The 26597-nt window shown below is 50.7% G+C and overlaps 1 protein-coding gene across 7 annotated transcripts in view; it reads right to left on the bottom strand.

Moving 5' to 3' along the window:
* Window positions 1–1275: 1275 nt before the first annotated feature.
* KCTD20 (potassium channel tetramerization domain containing 20) overlaps window positions 1276–26597 on the bottom strand; it is a 37427-nt gene continuing 12105 nt past the window's right edge. The window contains exons 2-10 of one of the 7 annotated variants that reach the window (XM_051855729.2): window positions 25046–25467; window positions 17655–17860; window positions 15088–15180; window positions 10826–10928; window positions 10602–10698; window positions 10382–10502; window positions 8921–9118; window positions 6164–6274; window positions 1276–4300 (exon numbers count right to left, since the gene is read on the bottom strand). In XM_051855729.2, coding sequence (XP_051711689.2) covers window positions 4008–4300; window positions 6164–6274; window positions 8921–9118; window positions 10382–10502; window positions 10602–10698; window positions 10826–10928; window positions 15088–15180; window positions 17655–17860; window positions 25046–25134 — 1311 coding nt within the window. In that variant the 5' untranslated portion in view covers window positions 25135–25467 and the 3' untranslated portion in view covers window positions 1276–4007. Of the gene's footprint in view, window positions 4301–6163; window positions 6275–8920; window positions 9119–10381; window positions 10503–10601; window positions 10699–10825; window positions 10929–14906; window positions 15181–17610; window positions 17861–25045; window positions 25468–26597 lie in introns of those variants that run through there. The other 6 variants (XM_070074145.1, XM_070074144.1, XM_002714660.5 and 3 more) reach the window with 6 other exon arrangements.

The raw sequence follows: 26597 nt of genomic DNA on the forward strand, positions 1-26597 counted from the left end.
CTCATTACTTCTGTAATGAAGCCTTCAAAGACCCTTTTTGGAAACATTTATTTATTTATTTAGAATCATCTGCTGGTTCATTCCCTAAATGGTTGCAACAGCTGGGACTGGGCCAGGCCAAAGCCAGGAGCCTGGGACTTTCTCTGGGTCAGACAGAGGTTCAAGCATTTGGGTCAACTTCCGTTACTCTCCCCAACACTTTCAACGGAGCTGGATTGGAAGTGGAGCAGCTGGGACTCAAATGGGCTGTCATAAGGGATGCTGGTGTCAAAGGTGTCACGTTGACCACCACTCCACAACACTTGCCCCTCCTCACTTGCTTTCTCTACAGATTGATTGATTGATTTGAAAGGCAGAGCTGGAGAGAGGAGACGGGGTCTTCCATCTGCTGGTTCACTCCCCAGTTGTCTACAACAGCCAGAGCTGTGCTGATCAGGAGACAGTTCCAGGTCTCCCACGTGGGTGCAGGGGACCCAAGGACTTGGGCCATCCTCCGCTGCTTTCCCAGGCCACAGCAGAGAGCTGGATCAGAAGTGGAGCAGCCGGGACATGGACCAGAGCCCCTATGGGAAGCTGGTGCTGCGGGTGGTGGCTTAACCCACTACGCTGGCCCCATAGTGTGTGGATCCCTTTATCGTTCAAGTTTTTTTTTTTTTTTTTTTTTTTGACAGGCAGAGTGGACAGTGAGAGAGAGAGACAGAGAGAGAAAGGTCTTCCTTTTTGCCGTTGGTTCACCCTCCAATGGCCGCCGCTGCAGCCGGCGCACCGCGCTGATCCGATGGCAGGAGCCAGGAGCCAGGTGCTTTTCCTGGTCTCCCATGGGGTGCAGGGCCCAAGCACCTGGGCCATCCTCCACTGCACTCCCTGGCCATAGCAGAGAGCTGGCCTGGAAGAGGGGCAACCGGGACAGAATCCGGCGCCCCAACCGGGACTAGAACCCGGTGTGCCGGCGCCGCAAGGTGGAGGATTAGCCTATTGAGCCACGGCGCCGGCTTTATCGTTCAAGTTTTCATTTAGCTTTGTGGGGTTCTGCTTAGTTGAATCTGTGTTCAAATGGTCTTGAGTGCAAATCAACCAGGACCTCGGAAGGCAGCCCATTAAGGGCTCTGGAACCTCTGGGTTGTAAATACCAGAGCGGCAAGACCTGCAGGCCCCCAGCGAGGCCCCGTCTCCTCCTGGAAAGGAGCACGCGCTTCTGGCCACTGGGCAGTACCCTGTCAGTCCCTTTTAACATCCCCACACCTGGTTTCATTTCTGCTAAGAACGACACGGACACACAAATGATAATATTTTATTATAGAAAAGAATCCCAAATGCAGGATTTCGTAAACACTGGTAGGTGAACAAGTGCAACTTTCGAAATGGATACAACGTAGAGAGAAAACCTACAGGCATTTTGCCTTTAGGAGAAAATGCTCCCCTGCAGGGGGCCGCCCAGAGCACAGCTGTGCTCCCGCTCCCCGTTTGAACAGTTCCAAAATGAGGCAAGAAGTAGCACTGCACAGACTGCCAAAGTCCCTTGGTTTGTAACGTTCTATTGACACTTGATAAAACAAAACTTTATGATTGTTGAAGCCTTGCTCTGGGTACTGGATTTCAGACGCTTTGGAGCACTATTTCCAAGTACATCTCCGCCCACGCTTGATCCCACAGTTACGTGCATAGACCCGTATCCATCCTCTATCACTCTGGACTCTTGGAATTTAGTTTAAAATTAGTACTGGCTGTCGCCTACCACACAGTAAATCTAGCAGCTGCTTTCTGTCGTCCTTACACATTTTGCTGTCATTGTTCTCTTTTCCTGGACTTTGGAGAAATCCTGAAATAACCCGACACGTGTTAACACTGCTTCCTCTCCTGTGCCCCACAACACGATTCCTCACTGGCACTACATGATGTGGTGAGACTCTCGACCCGACTCAGATGAGCTCTGAGCGACAGCCTGGGTAGAACCATTTTCTCATCAAAGTGTTTCTGGATGAACAACCTAGCTCGCTTATTTAGGCACTTAGAAAGAACACCAAACCCAATCCCACCTCTGAGTGGAGAGAAATGCCTCTTGCCCATCTGGCTAGGAACTGGCTCGTACGGGGATGACTGCAGCCCACTGAGGCCTCGCCATTATGGGATGTCCTGACCCCAGGAACGGGGAAGGCATGGCTGAGGGCGCCTCCAAGTTACAGTGATGCTGAGCTCTAGGTCGGTGCAGAAATTTTCCTCCTTTAGAAAGAACCTGTGGCCCCAGCTATTCCTGCAGGCGCCACCACTGGGTGGCGCCAGGAGACACACGTCACCTCAAGGGTCGGGGCCAAAAGCCTGTTAACCCAATTCGGGGGGTAAAGTCCTAGAAAGCTTGAGGAAACTGACACAGAGCAAGGGTTCAAGCCCATTTCACCAAGTAAGCACTAACCAAGGTGTCGGCTGTGTGTGCGGACACGCAGAGTTTAACAAGACCTAAGCCGGCACCGAAGTCACACGTGTCACAGGGCACACAAACATGACAGCTCGGCGTCCTCTGTGGTGGTAATGAAAATCCACTGAGAGGCTCACCGGAAGCACCGTGAAGCGCTGGCCGAGGCTGCCCAGCTGCCCCCGGCGGGAATGCGGGGCCGGCGAGGACAACGGCCGAATCTGACCCCAAACGTGAGCCAGCTGCTTTCTGGTACACACACCCCGAGCCTTCCCCCAGCCTCGATGGCCGTGCGGCGCAGCTGCCAGGGGACAACAGCAGAGTACACCCTGACCTGCTCACACCCGCAGAGCAGTCCTGAAACCCCCCCTCCCCCGGGCCTGGGAGGGGCTTTCCCAGCTGCCTTGGGGCCTGGGGCCAGGCCATTCAAGGAGCTTGTCCTCCAGTATCCTGGAAGAATGGAATTTACTCCAAGAACTCCAGGTAACTGTCTCTTCACAGTGAGGGGTGCAGCTGAGGCGGGTGATTGGAGGGTCAGCTTCTCCCACAGGGTGGGAGATACTCCCCGGAGTCTCTGGAGCCCCAGGCTGAGGCTTAGCTCTGCTGTTCACAGCCATGGAGAGCTCGAGGCACGGCGGCCGGGGAGTGCCCGGGCTGCCTACACCCGCAGTCACCACAGCTGGTCAGTCTGCTCCCAGCCCACCCTTCCCGTGGCGTGAGTGCTGGTTTCTTACCAGGTGAGTGGCTAACTGGCTAGTTCCCCAGGTGAAACACACCGCTGCGGGGAAGCCTCCCCTGTTCAAGCCGGCGGCTGGACAGCCTGCTCAGGGGGCTCCCAGCCCCTGGAACTCCTGATAAAACAAAACTGCTGCACTCATCTTGAAAGCTTTTAAGTCCTAGCTCAGCTCTCCGAGCCACACCCACGGCACCGGGCCGCCCTTGGGTGTCCAGACCTGCGGCTTCGCACCAGCTTCCGAGCCAGAATGACCCAGCTGGCCCGATGTGGGGCCACGCTCCTGTAGCTGAGCTGCTTTCCAAATGATCACCCGTAGACTGAGTCTGAAAAACTGAATCTAAAAGTTTCATAAACAGTTGCACCCTTACTCTTCCTGCCGGAGAGCCCGTCGTGTGGCTCTGGACTGTTGGCGGCACTCACGAGGACTCCAGCTCGGAAGAATCCCCTCTGGGACGTCGTGATTAAGAGCCACGTTCTCCGCGGACGCAGCCGGGGGCGTCCTCCGTGGCTCCGCTGAGCACCCCACGAGTGCCTGCCTTTAGAAGGCAGAGGCTGTCATCTTTAAGTTTGGTCCCCTTGCTGCTAGGCAGTGTGCCCGGCGTGGAACACGACCAGCAGAAGCCAAGACCAGAGCAGAAAGGGGAGGACTGCGCGCAGTCCCGACTCCTCTGCTTCTGTGGTTACGCAGACCCAGTGAGCAGCACCAGGCCCCATTGTTTTAGATCAGCCGGGCGGCTGCCAAGCTGGCCAGTAGCTATGTGAGTGCTCCTTCATCTCCGCCGGGGACGGGAGAGGCCAGGAGAAGCGGGTCTCTGCCCAGGGCAGGCCGGGAGCTCAGGCGGCGGTGGGCCCACAGCTGGCTCAGTCCTGAAAGTCACTGGAAGCCATGTGAGAGAGTGGGGCATTCAGCCGGTCGAGCTCGTCGACCTGGGGCGGGTGGTGCATCAGGACCTCCTGGTCCTCCAGGACGTCCTCTCCGGCCGCCACCAGGTTCGTGAGGGACTTGCTCCGGACACACTGGAAGTCCACGTGGCGGCTCTTCCCCTCCTCCTTCTCCCAGGACATCTGGATGAAGGGGCGCTGCACGTAATTGTAGATCACCTCGGACCGCCCCCCGGGTCGTCTCTTGATTTTCTCTTTACAGGTAGGGTAGCCTGAAACACAGAAGGAGGCCGCTCTCAGGACTCTGGCAACTGGGAACACTCTTGCAGCCATACTTTCTGCTTCCTAACACATTCATTTCCAAACCCAAAGACAGCCAGAAGAACCATGTGGGGAGTGACCTGTCACTGCTCCAGGCCCCCTGCCCAGCCTCCTGCATGCGCTGTCCCCGCCTGCTCAGGTGAGCAGCTCTGGTGCCCCGAAGGACAAACAGAGGAGAGTGACGAGACTTCCGGCCCTTGCGATGGGAGGAGGAGAGAAGCCTCTTAAATGAAGTTTCAGGAGACTTTAGTTGCTGGTAGAAGCACCACAGAGAAATCCTGCCAGGGCAAGGCTACCCCAGTCCTCTGGTTCTGTTGCTTGGAAGGCATGCTGTGTGAGAGAGTCAAGCACATGTGTCGTGCTGGCCTACAAAACAGGGATGTGGCCAAAAATACCTAGAAGGCTGTCCCATGCTGCAAATGAGCAGAGCCAGAAGGCAGGGTTTCAGATGAGCGGAAACATTTTCTTTCTTTTATTTATTTATTTATTTGACAAGCAGAGTGGACAGTGAGAGAGAGAGACAGAGAGAAAGGTCTTCCTTTGCCGTTGGTTCACCCTCCAATGGCCGCCACGGCCGGTGCACAACGCTGATCCAAAGGCAGGAGCCAGGTGCTTCTCCTGGTCTCCCATGGGGTGCAGGGCCCAAGCACTTGGGCCATCCTCCACTGCACTCCCTGGCCACAGCAGAGAGCTGGCCTGGAAGAGGGGCAACCGGGACAGAATCTGGTGCCCCAACTGGGACTAGAACCCGGTGTGCCAGTGCCGCAAGGCGGAGGATTAGCCTAGTGAGCCGCGGCGCTGGCTGGGCGGAAACATTTGCAATGGGTGGTTAGGCGGGCCACCCTGGGAGACGACGTGGTCCCTATCACTGTGCCCCTAGGCTTTCCCAAGGGATGAAAGACACCATGGAGGGGCCGGCGCTGTGGCACAGGGGGTCAAGTAGCCGCCTGCAGTGCCGGCATCCCATATGGGCGCTGGTTGGAGTCTCAGCTACTCCTCTTCCGATCCAGCTCTCTGCTATGGCCTGGGAAAGCAGTACAAGATGACCCAAGTCCTTGGGCCCCTGCACCTGTGTGGGAGACCCAAAGGAAGCTCCTGGCGCCTGGCTTCGGATTGGCACAGCTCTGGCCATTGCGGCCAACTGGAGAGTGAAACAATGGATGGAAGATCTCTCTCTCTGCCGCTCCTTCTCTATGTAACTCTGACTTTCAAGAAAATAAATAAGTGTTAAAACAAAACAAAACAAAAAAAAAGAAAAAGAAACAGATGATCTCAAAACTTTCTTCCCACTTCAAATCCCTCCAACATCAGACACAGTGGAGATGGGGCAAGCGCTGTGGTGCCGTGGGCAAGCGCTGCCTGTGACACTGGCATCCCATATCCCATACTGCAGCGCCAGCTCAAGTCCAGCCGCCCGCTCAGGCCTGGGAGCCATGCTCAGGGTCCCGGAGAGCTCTGTCGGTAAACCCAGACGCCCCTCTGAGGACTGCAGTCATCCTGAGGTGCTGGGCTCCTCGCCAGGCCCGAGACGCGCTCGGAGCCCGCTCGTGACGCGCTCTTCCCGCCTCCTGTGCTTTGCCCCTGCTGCTCCTGATCCGGAACGTGCGAGTGAGCCCCACCTGCTCCCGGGGCTGTTTCAAAGCGTTCTCCACGGGAGAGAGACTGAAACATGAGGACAAACCGAAACAACGCCGCACTCCTTTAGCCCGGTCTCTGAATGCGAGGACTGGGCTGGGGCCCCAGGTACAGCCTAGCCCCGGGCCCATGCAGTGCCTGCACGCTGACTGGGCTGGTTGTTGGCTGGTTGGTCTTACCTTCAATTCCAATGCGAATATTTTTCAGGCCTCGTTCCTTTAACACTGTTTTAGCAACATCCCGATTCTCAATATATTTGAAGAATCTGTACAGCTTGGAGCTATAAAGAACTGGGGAAAAGAAAAAGTGGTGTTAGTCAAGGAGTGAAGGCCTCTGGAGGGGAAAGGAGACGAGGTAACAGAATCTAAGGACCAACAGTGTACTTGACCACTGATGCCCAAAAACCCAGGTGGGTCAAAGGGCAAATGTTAAATAACACATATACCACAAGAGAAATTTTTATAGTTTCAGGGTAGGGAAGGTCTTTCTGAGTATGAAGCAAAACCTAGAGGCCATAAAAGAAAAATTAATGTAAAAATATAACATCTCTGCCAAAACCATCACCACAAAGCTAAAAAGACAATCACATGGGAAAAATATCTGCAACTCATACTACTGAGCACTAATTTTCTTATTCTATAGAAAGCACAACCACAAATGGGGGCTTCTACAAACCGCTAAGACCAGCTCCTATTTTGTGACGGGTAAAGGCTGGCTCTTACGAAATTCGGGGGTGACTACTTGATGTCGTGATTAAACTGCCTGCATCCCCTTACAAAGTGCCTGGGTCCGAGTCCGGGCTCTACTTCTGATCCCAACTTCCTGCTGATGCACACCCTGGGAGGCAGCAGTGATGGCCCAAATTCTTAGGTCCCCGCCACATGCATAAGACCAGGACTGAGTTCAGGCTCCTGGCTTCTACCTGACCCCAGCTGCTGCAGGCCTTTGGGGAGTGAATCAGTGGGCGGACGCTCTACCCCACCTCCCCACTGCTCCTGCCCTCTCTCTGCCTTTCAAGTAAATGGAAAAAATAAAAGGTTCAGCCTCATTCAAGAGAATGAGGAGTGCAAATTAAAATTTGTGCCAATCATGAGAATTTATCTGCATATTAAGAGAGTGGAGGGGGCCAGCACTGTGGCGCAGGAGCTTAATTAACACCCTGGCCTGAAGCAATGGCATCCCATATGGGCGCCGGTTCAAGTCCCAGCTGCTCCACTTCCGATCTAGCTTTCTGCTATGGCCTGGGAAAGCAGTAGAAGATGGCCCAAGTCCTTGGGCCCCTGCACCTGCGTGGGAGACCTGGAAGAAGCTCCTGGCTCCTGGCTTTGGATCAGTGCAGTTCCGGCCATTGCAGCCAACTGGGGAGTGAACCAGTGGATGGAAGACTTCTCTCTCTCTCTCTCTCTCTGCCTCTCCTCTCTCTGTGTAACTCTGACTTTCAAATAAATAAGTAAATCTTTAAAAAAAATAAAGAGTGGAAAAGATGAAGGTTTTTAAAACTTTTGGTGAGGATATGGGAAACAAACCTGTCAGTGCAAACTGGTACAGCCTTTATGGAGAATAATCTGATATCTATCAAAATTAGAAAAGCCAAAGCTTTTGCCATTCCATCTCTAGGAACACTCGATAGTGACACGTGTGTGTGAAGGTTATGTTTAAAAGGAGATTCACTGCACTCAGCACCACTTACAATTTATACTTAAATGCTTAAACCAAACACAACATATGCATGCATCGAATACTATGCAGCTACAGAAAGAATGTGGAGGTGCTTATGTAAGACACAGTGTCAAACAGTCTGTATAATAGGAAATCATTTTTTAAAACTTTTATTACTCTAGGGGTTAGAGCATGTATTTTATATTGCATTATTATGTACACAGTGTATGAACACTAGTTAATCCTACTATTTTTAAAGATTTATTCATTTGAAAGGCAGAGTTAGAGAGAGACAATGAGAGAGAGAGAGAGAGAGAGATGTCTTCATCTGCTGGTTCACTCCCCAAACAGCAGCAATGGCCAGGGCTGGGCCAGGCCAGAGCGAGGAATCAGGAGTTCCATCCGGGACTCCCATGTGGGTGCAGGGACCCAAGCACTTGGGCCACCTTCCCAAGTGCATTGGCAGGGAGCTGGATCGGAAGTGAAGCAGCTGGGACTTGAACCAGTGTTCACATGGAATGCCAGCATTGCAGGCCACAGCTTAACCCACTACATAACACTGGCCCCCTAAAACAGTTTGAGAAAAACAAGTATGGATTTGTTCATGTATGTGCCTTCTATCCTTGGAAGTACAGAAAACCAAAGAGGAAAACAGCAGAGGGGCCAGGGTGGGAATAAGATTTTTTAATGTATATTCTTTCACATTTTTTGAATTTTGAATTACTACCAATTCAAAATCTTAAAGAAAAAAAAAAAAGGAGGAGGGGCCAGCGTTAGCAGGTTAAAGCCCCAGCCTGCAGTGCCAGCATCCTATATGGGTGCCAGTTTGAGTCCTGGCTGCTCCTCTCCTGATCCAGCTCTCTGCTATGGCGTGGGAAAGCAGTAGAAGATGGCTCAAGTCCTTGGGCACCTGCACCCACGTAGGAGACCTGGAGGAAGTTCCTGGCTCCTGGCTTCAGATCAGCTTAGCTCTGGCCACTGTGGTCATTTGGGGAGTGAACCAGTGGAAGGAAGACCTCTCTCTCTCTGGCTCTAGCTCTCTCTGTAACTCTTTCAAATAAATAATCCTTTTAAAAGAAGAGGAGAGCAACATCCACATCTGATCTGCTGCCTCAGGGGTGGAGTGAGAGGTTATTCCACTTCCCAGCATAACGGGGAGGCCGCACCGGGAGAGGCTTAGCCTGGCTGAGTGCGCTCGTCACCACTCAGCACTGATCTGCACGTGGGCGCTAGGACGGAGCTGCTGAGGGCATCTCCACCACGCACGGTTCTCCTACTTTGGGAATATTCTTCCCCCATGGGCGGGGGGTGGTCTTCGTCCCAGTCCACAGAGTCCTCGTCCGTCAGCACGACGATGTGGCACTCCCGCTCCCCTTTCTTGGCGCAGCCCACCATGATGGGCAGGATCAGTTCTTCGAGGTAGTGGTCAAACTGCTTGTGAGCACCGTCGTTAGACAGCTCGTGCAGCAAAGCACCTGGGGAGAGAAAACGCAGGTGAGCGTGCTTTCTGGTCAAGTGCGAGAGAGAGACAGGTGACAGCTGTTCGCATTCAGATTCTACCAGGCTCCCTCTGCCTCCTCGAGCACGCGCATCAGCAGAGGCTGTGTCGGACAGACAGTGCTGGGCCACAGCTGAGTTCTGCCAGAGGTGGAGCCGTCAACTGGTCCTCTCCCGAAGATGCTCCAGGCCTGAGCCCACTGAGAGGACCACAATGAAGGCCTCGCTGCAACTTGCAGCCAATGCATTATGGACGTCAAAGGACAATTCTTCCAAAATGTCAGGAAGCCTAGAAGTCTGTGGCCAGGCAATCTGAGTGCTACTCTTAGCTTTCCTAAAGCCTGCAGCTTCAAACAAGCCAAGGTTTCAGGCTTCTCATTTGTCAAACGAAGTTACCACCCTTCCCTCATAGCTAGTGTGCCTAAGACATTAGTGATTCCACAGCTGTAAAGCACTTCGCAAACATTAAGTTAAAACAATGAAAAGGGGCAGGCTTTGAGGCCACTGTGGCAGGCAGTGGTGACGCCACCACTTGGGATGTGCAGATCGCACATCAGAATGCCTGGTTCGAGTTCCAGTTCTCCGTGCTCTCAATCCGGCTTCATGCTAAAGCACTAGGGAGGCAGTGGATATGGGCCCATGAACTGGGTTCCTACCACAGACAGGGGAGACAAAGTTGGAGGGCGGGGTTCCTGGCTCCAGGCTTCAGCTTGGCCCGGCCCTGGCTGGAGGCATTTAGGGCGTAAACCAGCGGATGGAAGACCTCTATCTCTCTGTCTCTCCCTCTTTGTCACTCAACCTTTCAAATAGACAACAAATAAATAAGAGAACTAGCAAGGAAGCCCAATTTGTTGGGCATGTTAAAAAAAAAAAGTGATAAAATTGTAACAAAAAGCCTGGCCAAACTGCTATGTAACAGTGAGCCTTTGCTCATGTTGGACAAGCAGTGTCCTTGTTTGTCAGAGTGGAGAAACCAGGGCCGCAGGAGGGAAGCAGGCAGCGTGGCGACCTGCCGGCTGGTCCGGCTACGCTGAGACTCACCGCCTGGTTCCCTGTGTCTACCCCGCTGCCCTGCAGTGCTTTGAAGCAGTAGAGGAAACAGGTTACTGATTATCACGCCTCTGCCTCAGCAGATCATGTGCAACCCACACGTGAAGGTCCTTCTGTTCAGTAATGCAGACGTCAGTCCGTTCCAGAGCACACTCAGGCGCAAGCGCTGCTGCCACGGCTCCCGCACTTACTCAGGTCTTGGCAGCGGATGGTGTTGAAGTCAAAGTTGATGCAGAGATAATCGCATGTGTCCCTAAGGTCTGGGATGGAGATGCCATCAGGACAGCTGATGATACCAGTTTTGTAATAATCCTGTAAGCAGACGAGGAGGGAGAATTGTAGGCCGCATTAAGATGGGACACCATTTCTTCAACCCGTCTCCCTCCCGGCCCTGTGAAAGCAGGGGGCTACCGGGGCGATCACCAAGCTGGCCGAACTGGCAGATGGCAAAGCGGCCCCGGCCGTCCTGACGCTTTCCATCAGAACCTGCTGACGACTGAGCTCACACCTGAAGTGCAGGAACAGAACACAGGCGGGAAAGGCAACGATTGGAAGCAGAGACCCTAAAGTCAGGGTCACGGCCGGCCGGGCACGCCTCTGGGGAAGACATGTAAAACAAGGGCAAAACCACACACCAGCACTGTGCGAAACACGGTCGCGCTGATTCCTTCGGCGATCTCATACTCTCCCTTCTCGTTGGGCCGCGTGAAGTTGTACTCTCTTCCGGGTCCAAACATCCTGAAAGACAGCCAGGCAACAGTGTGACCTCCTCCCGATCCCTCCCAGCACGGCCCCTTCTCTACCTCATCCCGCACTGTTCCACTCCGGCCTCTCACTGTGCAAGTCACAAACAGCACTGGGACCCGCCACCCACAAGCTGAGCGCACGTCTTAGGAAACACCCTTCAGAGAGCAGAAGGTAGCAGTTGCTTTAAGCATGTGTGTGCAAGGAGGAATGAGGACGCGAGTCCTCAAGGTTCATGTGCAGCGAGGGAGGGGCTTCTGCAGCAGATACAGAACAGCGCCAGCAGAGACGGCCCGGCCCGTGGGGAGTGCGTGGAGGGTGTGGTGACGGCCTCACCCGGCGCACCCTGCTGCCCAGGCCCCTGCTGATGAGCCACGAGGGCGCGCGCTGCCCCGCCTCGTCCCTGCCTTCCGTTCCCCACCTCCGGCACACCGTCCCCGGCACTCCCGAGTCTGCGTGGGCATCTAATCGCTGATGACTGCAGTAACCGGCGCAGCTAGCTCAGTGGTTTCCCGCCGGATCTCAACAGTGAACACGCCCTCCTTCAGGCAGAGGAGGAGAGGAGGGGGCGCTAGGCCTCATCAGCACTCCCACACGCTTCAGCGGGCTCAGGAACTCCCGAGCCATTGGGCGGGGACAGAGAGCTGCTTCCCTTACCCACCCCTTTGGCCCCTCTCTTAGCTCTCCTCCGTCCAACTGATCTGGTGACTTGTGCTCCTGCCACACACTCGTGTAGAGTTGTGGAACCGGAAGACAGCACCAAGGGCAGGGCAGGGCAGGCACCTGCTGTCTTCAGCCAGCCTGATTCGATTTCCCAATTTCCTTCCTTAACACGCAGGGCAGTGCTGCTACCCCGGTTCACCAGGGCTGTCCACTCTGACGTGGCTGCTTTTCAAAGGTCTGAAAATGACTCCACGTCACATGCTTTCCAAGGCACTCTGCATCATGCACAAGTGCACCCGGGTAACAGCAGTCACCAACGAATGCTGATGTTTTTCTGGAATGCTCTGGTTAAAGCCTAGCTAGGAGAGCCATGGACGGGTACGCACACAGCGGCACACTGCCCGTCCCTCCGCCCTCCAGCAGCCCTCAGGCTCAGCGCTGTTTCTCCAGCAGCGGCAAGGCTCTGCGTTAATCCACCCTCGCCCCCACTCAGCCCCCTCGTGACCAGTGACCCCCACCCGTGTTCCCCCTGGTTAGGCTCACAAGTACCATAGGCAGCCAGAGGACAGAACAAACTTACGTAACTCAGAATTTGTGAGTCTACCCAGCTGAATGAGCCACCTGGACAAAGAACAAGGCTCCTCTCGCGAGGGACAGCCCATCTCTTGATTCGAAGAGCCAAGAATCTGTGACTCAGAAAAGGCTTGCTGAGGCCAGTGCTGGTGTCGTGGGCTAAGCACCGCCTGCAGTGCCGGCGTCCCTTATGGGTGCGGGTTCCTATCCTGGCCGCTCCCCTTCCGATCCAGCTCTCTGCTGTGGCCTGGGACAGCAGTGGAAGATGGCCCAAATCCCTGGGCCCCTGCACCCGCGTGGGAGACCCAGAAGAAGCTCCTGGCTGTTGCGGCCATTTAGGGGAGTAAACCAGTGGATGGGAGACCTTTCTCTCTCTATAACTCTCTCTCAAATAAATAATGATAATAATAATAATAAATCTTTTTTTAAATGCTTGCCTCTCTCTCTTATTTGAAAGGAAGAATTTCAGGAAAGGGTGGGGGTGAGGAGGGAGAGATCTTCCATCTGCTGGTTCACTCCCCAAATGGCTGCAAATGGCCAGACCAAAGCCAGGAGCCAGGGGCTTCATTCAGGTCTTCCATGTAGGTGCAGAGGCTCAAGCACTTGGGCCATCCTCTGCTGCTTTCCAAGGGATATTAGCAGGGAGCTGGATTGGAAGTGGGGCATCCAGGACTCAAATGTGCCCAGGTGGGATGCCAGCTCCATCTTTCTCTCTTTTTAAGATTTACTTGAAAGAGACAGAGAGCAAGTTCTCATCCACTGGTTCATTCCCCAAATGTCCACAATGGCTGGGGCTGGAACAGCAACTCAGTCCAGATCTCTCCTTTGTAGGTGGCTGGAACCCAATTACTTGAGCCATCACTGCTGCCTCCAAGGTTTACAATGGTCAGGAGCTGCAGCCAGGAGTCAAGTCCAGATACTCTGACGTGAGACCCAGGCATCTTAAGTGCTAGCATAAATGGCTGCTCACTGCCTTTCTTCTGTTGATCACTACTTTTAGAGGTGACATTCCTCAAACAGCCAACGTGCACTGAGGAATTTTTTTTTTTTTTTTTTTTTGGGTGAAGTGGGCAGGAGTATACAATGGTGACACTAAATCTGAGACCAAGAAGTTAAGCCTGATAAAATACAGGGCTAAGTAGGGGGCTGGCGCTGTTGCACAGCAGGTTAAAGCCTTGGCCTACAGCACTGGCATCCCATATGGGTGCCAGTTTGAGTCCAGGCTGCTCCACTTCTGATCCAGCTCCCTGCTAATGCAGCTGGGAAAGCAGTGGAGGATGGTGCAAGTCCTTGGGCCCCTGCAGCCATGTGGGAAACCTGGAAGAAAACTCCTGGCTCCTGGCTGTGCATTGGCTCATCTCTGGCCATTGTAGCCATTTGGGGAGTGAACCAACAGATGGAAGACATGTCTCTCCCCTTTTCTGTAACTCTTTCAAATAAATAAATCTTTTTAAAAAAAATAGAGCTAATTAGAAAAATGTTTTAATATTTTGCTTTCATCTTGATTCAGATGTTTAAGAAATATGAGGATATTTGGTTCTATGTAAAATTGTTCACTATGAATTTATATGTTCAAATATACACATGTTTGGATAGCTGGATCTCATTTAGCCTAGAATTCAGCAATTCAGTGTGATCCGTTCTGATTTCTAATTCAGTTCAAGTTAGCTTCAGGTCCTGAGTGAGGTTAGATCTTTAAACAAAACAAAATCTACTTCCTTTTTCATTGTCTTCATTTTTATTGGGGGGGTGGGGAGGATTCTCCCATCCACTGATTGACTTCCCAAATGCCTGCAATATCAGGAGCTAGAAACTCATTCTAGGTCTCGTCTGTGGGTAGCAGGAAACCAAGCACTTTGCTCCATCACCTGCTGCCTCCTAGAGTGTGCGTCTGCAGGAAGCCAGAGGCAGGAGCAGAGCGGGCACAGCCCCAGGCACTCTGCCACAGGATGCCGTCCTAACTGCTGCCCCGCACGCCTGCGCCAAGTCTACTTCTAAGTAGATGAAGACCCCAACAGCAAAGCCTCCACGCACACTGTCGTCAGCACGCTTGTTCTTAAACTCTCAGCCTCATCTGTTCTTCCTCCTGGGAAGGCCTGGGCTGTCCAGGAGGGGCTCTGCCAGCACCCTCCTGAGCAGTCTGTTTCCTTCCCTGACCTCTGACCCTGACAGGCGGGGTCGGAGAGGGGGAGAGCAAAGCAATAAACAAGCTAGGCATAAAGAGTGCGTTCCAAAGTTCTGGGCCATCAGACAATGACAGCAGAGCTTCTGTGGCCAAGCCTAGAGCTGGCAGCAGATGGCAGATCAAAGGCATTTGTAAAACGACTTTGTTCTTGTGTCCCGCGGAACGCTGGCCCAATTCTCTTTTTTATTAAAAGCGAAAGAGAGCATGACTTAGGTCTCACCTTGTCCCAGGGTCTTAGCCTGTGAACTGGGAAATGGGACTGCAGCGTGGATGCAGGGGAACAGGGGCCGGCCTCGGCAGGGCACTTCCCAGAGTCCTTGCCCAGAGGCTCATTGGCTACACTGGCTCTGGACGTGGACACACCCCCTCGTCCCCAAGTCACCCACACACGGAAGGCTTTTCCCAGCTTGTCCTCCCTCTCTCCTGGAAGGAGGAAGGTAGAAAAACAGCAATGCAATGCTTTTCACTTTCACAGCCAATGCGAGATAAACAGCAGGTATTTCTATTTAGAGAGAGCAGAGTGAATCTGGACGGAATTTATCATCAGTTACCTTCCCAGCATGGTGTCCGGATGAGCAGTGAAAATTTGTGGATTCACAACAAAGCGAGTGCCATCTACAAGAAGCGTCACTTTCTCTGGCGCTTGGGAATGGGAGTTACTGCCAAAGCCCACACTACTGTTTCCAAATCTCTCTGGAGCAATAAAGGGTTCATGGTTCCGCTTACTCCCACCTTGGCAGCAGGAGCCTTTGGTGTCTTCGGGAAGTGGCATTATGTGAGAGAGCTGCACATTTGCTGGCTGAGAGGCGTGGTCAAGTGAAAGCTCTAAAAGATCACACAAACAAACCAAAGTAACTCAAGAGCCAAAGCCCTGCCTGCTTTAACACAAACAACTAAGCAAACAAAAAACCAAACTTTCAGGTGTCGCCTGGAGCAAATGACAAACACATTGGAAGCACTCTGGGTCTCCCTGAGGTCTCCGTGCGCAGCCACGCACAGCTGTGGGCCGGGGGGATGGAGGCAGGGATGCCCACATTTAAAATGACTGGAACACTTGCAAGTAAATGATGTCCATGTTGCACCAACACTGTGCAGAAGACGCAGCAGTGCCTGGCCCTGCTCCTGACTCCCGCAGCGCCGGTGCGCCCGGACCAGCCCTCACATCCACTGCACGCACTACTCGTGTTTGCTGAAGGAACCTGCTTCTGCTGGGTGCCCCAACTCTGCATTTTCACAGCCTTCCAGACTGCTTTAAATGTTGTTTTCCAGACCAGATCATGAGAATCACTCTCCCTAGAAATCCACAGAAAGTGCCTTGTCATGATGACCAGGCAGGTCTTATTCTGGGCAGAGAAGTGCCAGCGCATTGGGACTTAGGCATGGGAGGGACTTCAATTTGTGTCCGAGTTGTCACCAAAAGGTTGTTTTCTTTACGCAACTGATTTAGCTTTCCTAACCCCGGTCTAACACCTACAAAACGAGGGTTCGCTCCACGTCCCTCCCAGAGTTCTTCTCATTATTGTCTGAAATACAGTGTGCATGAGCACTTACAAATGTACAACGCTGCATGCCACACTTGGGCTTCCAGCTCAGTGTCTCAAATCTGGGTGTGCACAGAGGACAGCCAGGAGTGTTCACAGGAGGACGGCCAGCGGCCAGAGGATGCTTTTAGGGAGGCAGGCTCCTAAGGCATCTTATTATTATAACGTAAAAAAAACTTTAATGAAAATTTCATACAGAAGCACAGAGTATAAGACATCTCACCTAGATTTACACCTTAGTTAACATTTTCCTGGATTTGGGGCAAACTTTTTTTTTTTTTTTTTTTGACAGGCAGAGTTAGAGAGAGAGAGAGAGAGACAGAGAGAAAGGTCTTCCTTCCGCTGGTTCACCCTCCAAATGGCCACCACGGCCGGCGCGCTGCGCTGATCCAAGCCAGGAGCCAGGTGCTTCCTCCTGGTCTCCCATGGGGTGCAGGGCCCAAGTACTTGGGCCATCCTCCACTGCACTCCCAGGCCACAGCAGAGAGCTGGCCTGGAAGAGGGGCAACCGGGACAGAATCCGGCGCCCCAACCGGGACTAGAACCCGGTGTGCCGGCACTGCAGGTGGAGGATTAGCCTAGTGAGCCGCGGCGCCGGCTCTTTTTTAAAAAGAAATAAAATGTTAGATACACCTGCACGGCTCGCCGCCCCTCAGCGTTTTAAATCTGCGCGCAGTCACTCATGAACCTGATTACTGTCCATGGCACCTCCTGGCAGTTACTCTGATATCCTGAAATAAACTGTCAGCTGGAGGACACTCATTTTTTCCTATTTGTTTGTAGATAAAAGCAAACCAAAATCGAGACTGAAAGCCTCCAGCGTTCATTCTTCAGCTTCTGACAAGTTTTCCGCAAGGCCCTGTGTTCGCACAGCAGGAGCAGGAGCCGAGCTTCCACACTATCCACAGGCAGCATCTGCTCACCCTTCACGGGTCCGCACGCCTTCCATGCTGAGACACCACACAGGGGCCTGCATTACTCAGCCAGTTCCTCGGAACGCCTGCTCTCCCCCCAGCAAAAAAGCGATTGTGCTCGCGGGTTCCTGACCCCTGCCTCAGTGGGCGAGCAGGAAAACAGACTCACTGCTCTGTGTCAGTTATGCAGCACAGCCTGCCAGTCTTGCCTACTCGCAGCGTGGACGCAAGCCAGTTACCTAAGCTTTCTAAGGCTTGGTTTCCTCACCTGTGAAATGAGGATCCCAGTCGTGAGGACTATCTAGAACAGGGATCAGCACACTCTGTAAAGGCCAGAAAGAAAACCCTGCAGGTCCTGCAGGTCAGTCTTTGCCATGGTAGCCGGAGAGCAATGTGTAAGCAGATGTACATGACAGTGGTGTTTCAATAAAGCTTAATTATCTTATTAAAAGTGAAAAAGGACTCAGAAATCAGGAGTTTTCACATCAAGCCACCAGCCTTGCGAGATAGGAAATATATTAACGTCCTTATTTTCTAGAGTTAAGATCTTTAAGTGTCTCGTCCATGGTTATAGCTGATGCGTAGCAAAGCTGGAATCTAGATCTGTCAGAATTCTGGCTCCAAATGTGGGGCTGTTTGTCTTACGCCGTTAGCACTAAGTTAGACGTGCTACACTGATTAAAAAAGCAGAGATTTTCTGTGATGGACAGCTTTTGTGACATATAAACTAAACCAATTCATGGGTTACTAGACCAAGATGAACGTTCTATTCTTGCCTTCTGGGTAGAGGACATGCTCACCTATCAGAAAACCCCCAGATGAAGGCAACAGCTAAACACCGTACCTTCATTTCTGGGACCCAAGGGATAAGGAAGACTGTGAAGACCAGGGGAAGCCAGGCTACTTGTTTCTTTTTCTTGGGCAGCAGCTGAGGTGTCATCCGCTAGGCAGCTAGCCTCTTGCCGCAATGACCTGTCGCTGTCACCGCTGCGCTGAACGTTCATCCTTGGACTCGGTATCCGGAACTGTGTGCTCGGCCAGACAGAAATCCTGGAAGACAGGAGATGCATGATTTCCAGCTCGCCGAACAGGTGTCCAAGGACTTCTCTGGACGAAGGCAGCTGGAGAGCGGACAGCTCTCACTGCTGTTCTCAGGAGCAATGGGCTATCTGCACATTTCTGTGTTGTTCTATTGAGAGGAACCTGGCTGATCTAAATAGTCTTTGTCAAATCACTAAGAATGTTAACAGACTGGGTACCAGGGAATAATTTTAATAATTTTAAGTTTTGTACAAAATAAATGTAGAATCCACCACTTTTGGCCACATACACAATCAACTCTACTATTTTATTTTACTTATATGAAAGTCAAGAGTTACACAGAGAAGGAGAGGCAGAGAGAGAGAGAGAGAGATCTTCCATCCACTGGTTCACTCCCCAGTTGGCCTCAATGGCTGGAGACATGCTGATCTGAAGGCAGCAGCTAGGAGCTTCTTCTAGGTCTCCCACATGGGTGCAGCCATCTTCTGCTGCTTTCCCAGGCCATAGCAGAGAGCTGGATCAGAAGTGGGGTAGCGGGACTTGAACAGGTGCCCATATGGGATGCTGACACTGCAGGTAGTCACCTTACCCATTATGCCACAGCACAGGCCCCAACTCTACATTTTAAATGGCAGTGTGATCATTTGGTTTTGTTTATACCACAGAGACACACACGGGTAGGGAGAGTCCAATTGTTCAAGTAAACAAAACTGACTGTGGCCAGTGCTGTGGCGTAGTAGCTTAAGCCTGGGCTGGCATCCCATACAGGCTCCGGTTTGACCCTGCCGCTCCACTTGGATCCAGCTCTCTGCTATGGCCTGGGAAAGCAGTAGAAGTGGGAGACCCGGAGGAAGCTCCTGGCTCCTGGCTTTGGATCGGCACAGCTCCAGCCATTGCGGCCATCTGGGGAGTAAACCAGCGGATGGAAGACCTCTCTCTCTCTCTCTCTGCCTCTCCTCTCTCTGTGTAACTCTTTCACATAAATAAATAAATCTTTAAAAAAAAAAAAAAAAAGTAACGCCAACCTGAGCTAAACAAAACACAACCTAGTGCTTGCAGTGTTCAAGTTCTTTAAGAAAGTCAGGCTGACTGCTTGATTTGAAAGCAGAGAGAGGGAGAGATCTTCCATCGAACCACCGTGCCACGTCTGCCCCCGAGGTTCTCCTTTTTAACTTCCCTTTTCTCTCTCTCATTTTCCATACCCTGTGCTCAACCCCAAACCTTACTTACTTCACAATCACACTGGTTGGAAGGCCATGACACCCCTTCCCAAGCAGCGCACAGTTCCCATGAACAACAGTCACTGAGTCACTGCCACACACAGCTTCCTGCTGGTTATCACATCCTGCAACCCTTGCAACTATTCAAAACATGCCCGCGCTCACCCCTGCACTACTTTCCACCTGGCATTCTGGTGGAAGACTATTTTAAATCACCAGTGATTTGTATGCGCATGGCCTGCACACTTCACAATACTGTGTAGGAGGGAAGAAGCTCCCAGGACAGGAACAGGTTTTCCTGCTCTCAATGTTCTGACCTATCAAGCATGTGGCAGGTGTCAATAAACATCTGTAATATGAACCAAAGTCTGAGCCCCTTCATAACCCAGAGGAAAATATTCTGAGCACAGGGCTGGGCACGGCAGCACAACAGGGTAAGCCACCACTTGGGACATCCACGTTCCTTATCAGAGTGCTGGTCCGAGTCCCAGCTCCTCCGCTCACGTGTGCCTTGGCAGAGGGCAGATGATGGCTCAACTACTTGTGTCCCCTACCCACGTGAGAGACCCAGATGGCGTTCTGGTCTCCTGGCCTAATTGCGGGCGTTAGGGGAGAGGATGGAAGCTCGTGCTCTTGCTCTCCCCACCCCGGCTCTGTCAATATGCCTTTCAAATAAATAAGCCCTTAAAAAAAAAAGTTTTGAACATAAAGTTGATTGCTCAGCTTCACCCATGTTTTAACTTGGATGAAATATAAAAATGACTACTTTGAACAGATGGATCAGTGCATGTACCTAAAAATAAATCATTTTAAAGAGACGTTTACAGTTTGATAGAGTATTTTCCGACAATGGCTCTTACAGCATAAAGCAAACTGAAGAAATAAAGTGAATGTATGGATAGAAAACCCAACATGTGGCTATAGCTTCTTCAGGATCACCCTTCTTCAAGGGAACACATTTATATTACAAAAAATGCAGCCGCTTCCTTAGCACTTGGTAAAGTGAAACAGAACCACCAGTCCCCTCAAGTGAGACTCAGAGTGTAGAAATCCAGACAGGGGCCAGCGCCGGAGCTCACTAGGCTAATCCTTTGCCTGCAGCGCCGGCACACCAGGTTCTAGTCCCTGTTGCTCCTCTTCCAGGCCAGCTCTCTGCTGCGGCCCGGGAGTGCAGTAGAGGGTGGCCCAAGTCCTTGGGCCCTGCACCCACACAGGAGACCAGGAGAAGCACCTCGCTCCTGGCTTTGGATCAGCACGGTGCGCCAGCTGCAGCGGCCATTGAGGGGTGAACCAACAGAAAAAAGGAAGACCTTTCTCTCTCTCTCTCTGTCTACTCTGCCTGTCAAAAAAAAAAAAAAAAAAAGAAAGAAAGAAAGAAAGAAAGAAAGAAAGAAAGAAAGAAAAGAAAGAAAGAAAGAAAGAAAGAAAGAAAGAAAGAAAGAAAGAAAGAAAGAAAGAAAGAAAGAAAGAAAGAAAGAAAGAAAGAAAGAAAGAAATCCAGACAGGATAAAGATGGCCATGGAACTGGAAAGAACTCCATCAAGATGAAAGGGGTCTGCTGCTTTCCAGTTGGTTCCGCCCTGCCTCTGCTGCTGCTGCCCACAGCTGCTCAGGAAGGAAGTCACACTGCTCTCCGCTGTTCTCCCAGATGGCCAGGGCCAACCCAGGGAGCTTGAGCAGGCCTCTCTCGCGCGAAGTTGCACAGAGGAGACTGCAAATTATTTACTCAACCCTTCCAATGCAGGAAAACCAGTTTTGCTACAGTGGAGTACAGTGAAAACATTTCCTTCCTTGTGTGCAGTACCAGGGCTCAAAGCTGTGTTCAATTTGTATACAGTGGATCGATAAAAAGATGCACTTGGAACTTAGCAGGGGAGAGATCTCTGAGAAGTGAAAAGGTGACTTTCTGAGCACTTAACAGGCATCTGCATTTGATTAATTTTTATTAGAGGAATATATGCTCTTCTAAGAAAATGCAAACCTTACAGGTAGGGCAAAAAAGGGTGCTTTGATTATGGTCTCCAATCCTAGCCACTCTTCCAACTGTACTGTCAAACTCTTAGAGAGGATCTAGTTCGCCAGGTGTTTCCTCGTTTTAAGAAACTCTCTCAGGATTAATGTTTAATGACACAGACTAGCATTCTGCCTAATCTCTGCTCAACTATAATTCCTCTACAACCCCCAACAGAATAAAGATCTCCTGACCTATGAAGCCTAAGAAGTAAACCAACTGACACCAAATTCTTCAACCTACACCGAGCAGCCAGTTTCAACAAGACACAAGGGCTATTCCTCTTCCAGGATGGATGTTTCATTCAACTCTAATATTTTCCTGGCCCACTAGGTCTGTAACCACCTCTAAATGAATCTTGGTCCTCAGAGCAGATCCGATGGGAGAAAAGCAGCAGCAAAGCACTATTTTAATACGGTACTGCTACAATTTGGGTCACCATCACTCTGAGAGTCACAGCAACACATAATTACAAGAACCAAAGATCCACCACATCCTTGCACACCTCAACAATAACTTAAGAGGCTGCTTCAGGAAACACCAGAAATTTTAAAATATAGTCATAGGGTCAGGTGTCGTGTGCAACGGGTTAAGCCGCTGTCTGGGATGCCCACACCCACTATCAGAGCCTGATTCAAGTCCCAGCGACTCCATGCTTTTGATCAAGCTTCCTGCTAACGTGCCTGGGAGGCAGTGGATTATGGTCCAAGTGCTTGGGGTTCCTGCTGCCCATGTGGGAGCCCTGGGTGGGATTCCTGGCTCCTGGTTTCAGGCTGGCCCAGCCCCAGCTGCCGTGAGCTTTTAGGGAGTCAACCAGCAGATGGATGATGTGTCATTCTGCCTTTCAAATAATTACAGATAAATAGGAGGCCGGCGTTGTGGCACAGAAGGGCAAGCAGCAGCCTGTGATGCGCATATGGGCACCAGTTTAAGTCCAAGCTGCTCCACTTCTGATCCAGCTCCCTGTTAATGTCTGGGAAAGCAGCAGAAGATGGCCCAAGTGTTTGGGCCCACGCACCCACGTGGGAGACCCAGAGGAAACTCCTGGCTCCTGGCTTTGGTCTGGCCCTGCCCTGGCCAAACTGGCGGATGAAAAACCTCTATGTCTCTCCCTTTCTCTCTCTGTAACTCTTTCAAATAAGTAAAAATAAATCTAAGAAAAAAATTACAAATGAATCTTTATATATAAAATAGAACTTAGATAGTATAGCTGTAGAGCAAAGAATACCTACAAGCCAGTTAAACTTGTTCCGTACATTATGTAAAAGCACTGTGTATGCTCTAAAGAGCTGCACAAGTATGTATGTATGTTTTCTTTTTAAAGATTTATTTATTTATTTGAAAGGCAGAATTACAGAGAGAGAGAGGTATTTTCCATCTGCTAGTTCACTCGCCAAATGACAACAGCCAGGGCTGGCCCAGGCTGACACTAGGGGCTTCTGGGTCTCCCACGTGGGTAGCAGGGCCCAAGCATTTGGGTCATCTTCATTGCTTTTCCAGGTGCATAAGCAGGGAGCCTTATCAGAAGTAGAGCAGCTGGGACTTGAACTGGTACCCATATGGGATGCCAGCACTGCAGCCAGCAGCTTAACCTGTTGTGCCCCAAAATTGGCCCCTAAATCTTGGTTTTTCTAATCTGGAACAGTCAGCTATTTGGTGTCATAATCTCTCCATCTTGTAAAATCTACATAAAATATTTGATAGAATTATCTCAACACATTCCCTGCACCTAAAGTCACACTGGTTTCTTGCAGGGGCACAAACACCTTGAATATGAATCCAAAACAAGCTCTAGATGATTTTCTTATTTGTAATTTCCCTCAATTATTTCTGAAGAAAACAAGATACTTATAGGATCACATTCTACTAAGTTCAATATCCTGCCATTTTACTCAGATTTCTAAAAACTAGTTGGAATGAGGGTGGAAGCAATCAAACTTAACAAGGTGCTACTCAAAGGCACAATGCAGTCAGACTGATAGGATGAGGGCATGATCTTCTGAAAAGGCAGTATTCTTTTTTATACTTAGGACCATGTCTATGTAAGAGCTGGATTCCGGGGGGAGGGCTGGCACTGTGGCGTGGCAGATAAAGCTGCCACCTGCAATGCCTATATGGGCACTGGTTTAAGTTCCAGCTGCTTTTTTTTTTTTTTTTTTTTTTTTTTTTTTTGAAAGACAGAGTTACAGAGAGAGAAATCTTACATCTTCTGGTTCACTACCCCAATAGCCAAAACAGCTGGAGCTGAGCCAATCCGAAATCAGGAGCTTCTTCCTGGTCTCTCACACAGGTGCAGGGACCCAAGGACTTGAGCCATACTTCTACTGCTTTCCCAGGCCATCAGTAGGCAGCTGGATTAGAAGAACAGCCAGGACTCGAACCAGTGCCCATATGGGATGCCAGCGCTGCAGGCTGGGGCTTTAACCCATTGTGCCACAGCACCGGCCCCCTACTCCACTTCTGATCCAGCTCCCCACTAATGCGCCTGGGAAATCGGCGGAAGATGGCCCAACTACTTGAGCCCCTGCACCCATGTAGGAGACCCAGAAAAAGTTCCTAGCTTCCACCTGGTCTAGCCCTGGCCACTGCAGCCATTTTGGGAGTGAACCAGTGGATGGAAGATCTCTCTTTCTCTGTAACTCTTTCAAATAAATAAATAAATCTTTAAAAAAAAAAAAAAAGGGAGCTGGATTTGGGATGCAAGTGTCCCAAATGACAGCTTAACCTGCAGTACCTAACACCAACCCCAAATGACTTCTAAAAATGTTAAGAGCACTCCAGTATCAAGCCTTTAGAAAGCTCTATCCTTAACATTTCTAAATACTTTCCTACAATATGGTCCCAAGCCCAAAATAACTTAGTTGTTTAAATCAGTGAAGAAACTGAGTCTTGTTAAGAAATTATTTCCACTGAGAGTCCCCTCCCACCTCCTTGCTGTTCCCCTCAAAGAATCTGGCAGACTGGTGCAATGGGGATACTTCTTAAAAGCTTTCTGGCTGCTTTGCTCCAAAGCTATACTTTCATGATGGCTCCACCCTTCATCCTGTATGTCTCGGTCTCCACCACTTTTTTTTTTTTTTTTTTTTTTTTAAGATTTATTTATTTGAAAGGCAAAGTTACAGAAGTAGAGAGTGAGAGTGACAGAGAATCTTTCATCTGCTGGTTCAACTCCCCAGATGGCTGCAATGGCCAGAGCTGTGCTGTTCTGGACTCAAACTGGTGCCCATTTGGGATGCTGGCCCGGCAGGCGGCAACTTTACCAGCTAAGCCACAGCACTGGCCCCTCCACCGCCTCACTTCTGAGGGGCTGACCAACCATTAACCACTCAAGATTCACAGAAGGATTAAGCAAGGTAATTCACTTCCAGTGCTTAGAACAATGCCTGGCACACAGAAGACACTCAGTATCTGTTGATTCCCATTATTCCTACCCCACAGACAGCCACCTGAATCTGCAGAGAGCTGTTACAAGCCTAGCCTATTCTATCCTGAAACCAGCTCAGGAGAGGTACTTTAATTATTCTCAATTTACTGGGGCAGGGAGAGGCGAGCAAAGCCTCAGAAAAGTTAGCCCCTTGCCCCAATCACCACTCTAGCCAACAGGCAGAGGCGCATTCCAAGTTAGGTCCTTGGATTCCCACCTTCCTCCCAGCCCAGCATACTGCTTCCCCAAATCACCTCACATTCACTACTGATTCTAGGAGCTATTATTCTTCCATTGTTTGTCAGAAGTGGAAGAGAAAACCAGTACTTTCTGCTGTAGTTTCACCAAGCAGGAGTTGTAGCAGTAATACAGAAACCCTGTGACTGAATGGCTATTTTCCCCCCATTCAAAAAATTAGCATTATTAGTCTTGCTGCTCATAAATCAGTATGTGCTCATTGAAAAAAAAAAAATCTGTCAACATAAAAAGATACAAGTATCATAAAAATCAACAAAACTGTACTGAAATCTTGTACACACCCTTTGGCATCTACACAATGATTTCCTTGGAATAAGCTCCTGGGAGTAAAGTTGCTATGGAAAAGGGTAACCACGTTTTCAGTTTTCATATGCGCTGCCAGACTGTGCTCTATAACCCATCAGTTTACACTCCTTCCAGGAGCACGGAGCAGCCATTCTCCAGAACTGTAAACACTCAGGGTTTCAGTCTTCCTCATCTTTGCTCATCTGAGGAGTAATGTATGAGAGCTCATTTTATTTGCAAGGCAGGACAGAGAGACAGAGACATCTTCTATCTGCTGGTTTACTCCCCACACAGCTACAACAGCCAGGGCTGGGCCAGGCTGGAGCCAGGGGCCAGGAACTGTGTCTGGTCTCTCACTTGGGTGGCAGGGACCCAAGTAGTTGAGCTGCTGTCTCCCAGGGTGCACATTAGCAGGAAGCTGGAAGGGAAGCAGAGAAGAGACTCAAACCAGACTCCAACATGGATGCGGGTATCTGAAGCAACGGCTTAACCTGCACCACAATGTGTAACCTCAAGAGCTCATTTTAATGTGGTTTTTCATCAATATTTCTAAAACTTTTCCTTTATGAATCTTACAGGCTGGCACTGTGGCAGTGTGCTAAGCCTCTGCTTGGGGCATTTACGTCCCATAAGGAGTGCCAGTTCGAGTCCTGGCTCAGCTTCTGATTCAGCTCTTGGGAAGGCAATGGACAATGGCCAAAGTGCTAGAGTTCCCACCACCCACGTGGAGACCTGGGTGGAGTTTCTGGCCCCAGCCTCAACGTGGCAGAAGTGCTGAGCGGAAGACGCTAGGCAGTAGCAGTGATTTATCCACATCAAGTGTGCCAGGCTTGACTACAGTCACCATTTCCCATGAGTAGCTCTCATGTCCCTGGAGGTCTACAAAACGAAAGCCCACCCACTCCACTGCAGCTACACAGGTGCTGGCAGCATCAATGAGCCTCAATTGTGACACCACCGTTAACATTTAATCCTAACATCTGTTGATAACAAACATGGTATCTCTGTAAACCAAACCTGTTGGCTTAGAGCTGCTAAATGCTATACAGCTTTCCAACCGTGTATCCGGATGCTCTGTACTAAGCACTTTCATCAGCTTCTCCTCTCTCAAAACTGGACAGAAGTTTCTGGAGGGGTCCCCACAACTCATGGAGAATGTCTATCACGAAAAGATTACACATCAATTTCAGAAATTCTCTGCACCAATATAAACTTGTCTTTTAATTCCACTTTCCATGAGCTTTTTGAAGCACCCCCTGTGTGGTCAACACTGGGTTTATTGAATGTCTGCTGTGTGGACGGCAGGTGCCAGCAGCGAAAGACAGCGAGGACTGAGCAACACTTTCAAGGGCTGGTGCTCAGTTCCCAAGCTGGTTAGCTGGGGGTATATAAAAAGGATGAGTAACCCTCAGGGATGAGACCAGAGTCAGTGGTATGGACCAGTGGTTCCAGATTCTGATGCCGTCCCTTGCAAGTCCGACTCTGTAGGCTTACTGTGAGGACTGGACATTTGTCATCACACACACAGAACGATGGCAAAGGCTATTC

The sequence above is a fragment of the Oryctolagus cuniculus genome, chromosome 5 (genome assembly GCF_964237555.1).
Source record: "Oryctolagus cuniculus chromosome 5, mOryCun1.1, whole genome shotgun sequence".
NCBI classification, from domain to species: domain Eukaryota; kingdom Metazoa; phylum Chordata; class Mammalia; order Lagomorpha; family Leporidae; genus Oryctolagus; species Oryctolagus cuniculus.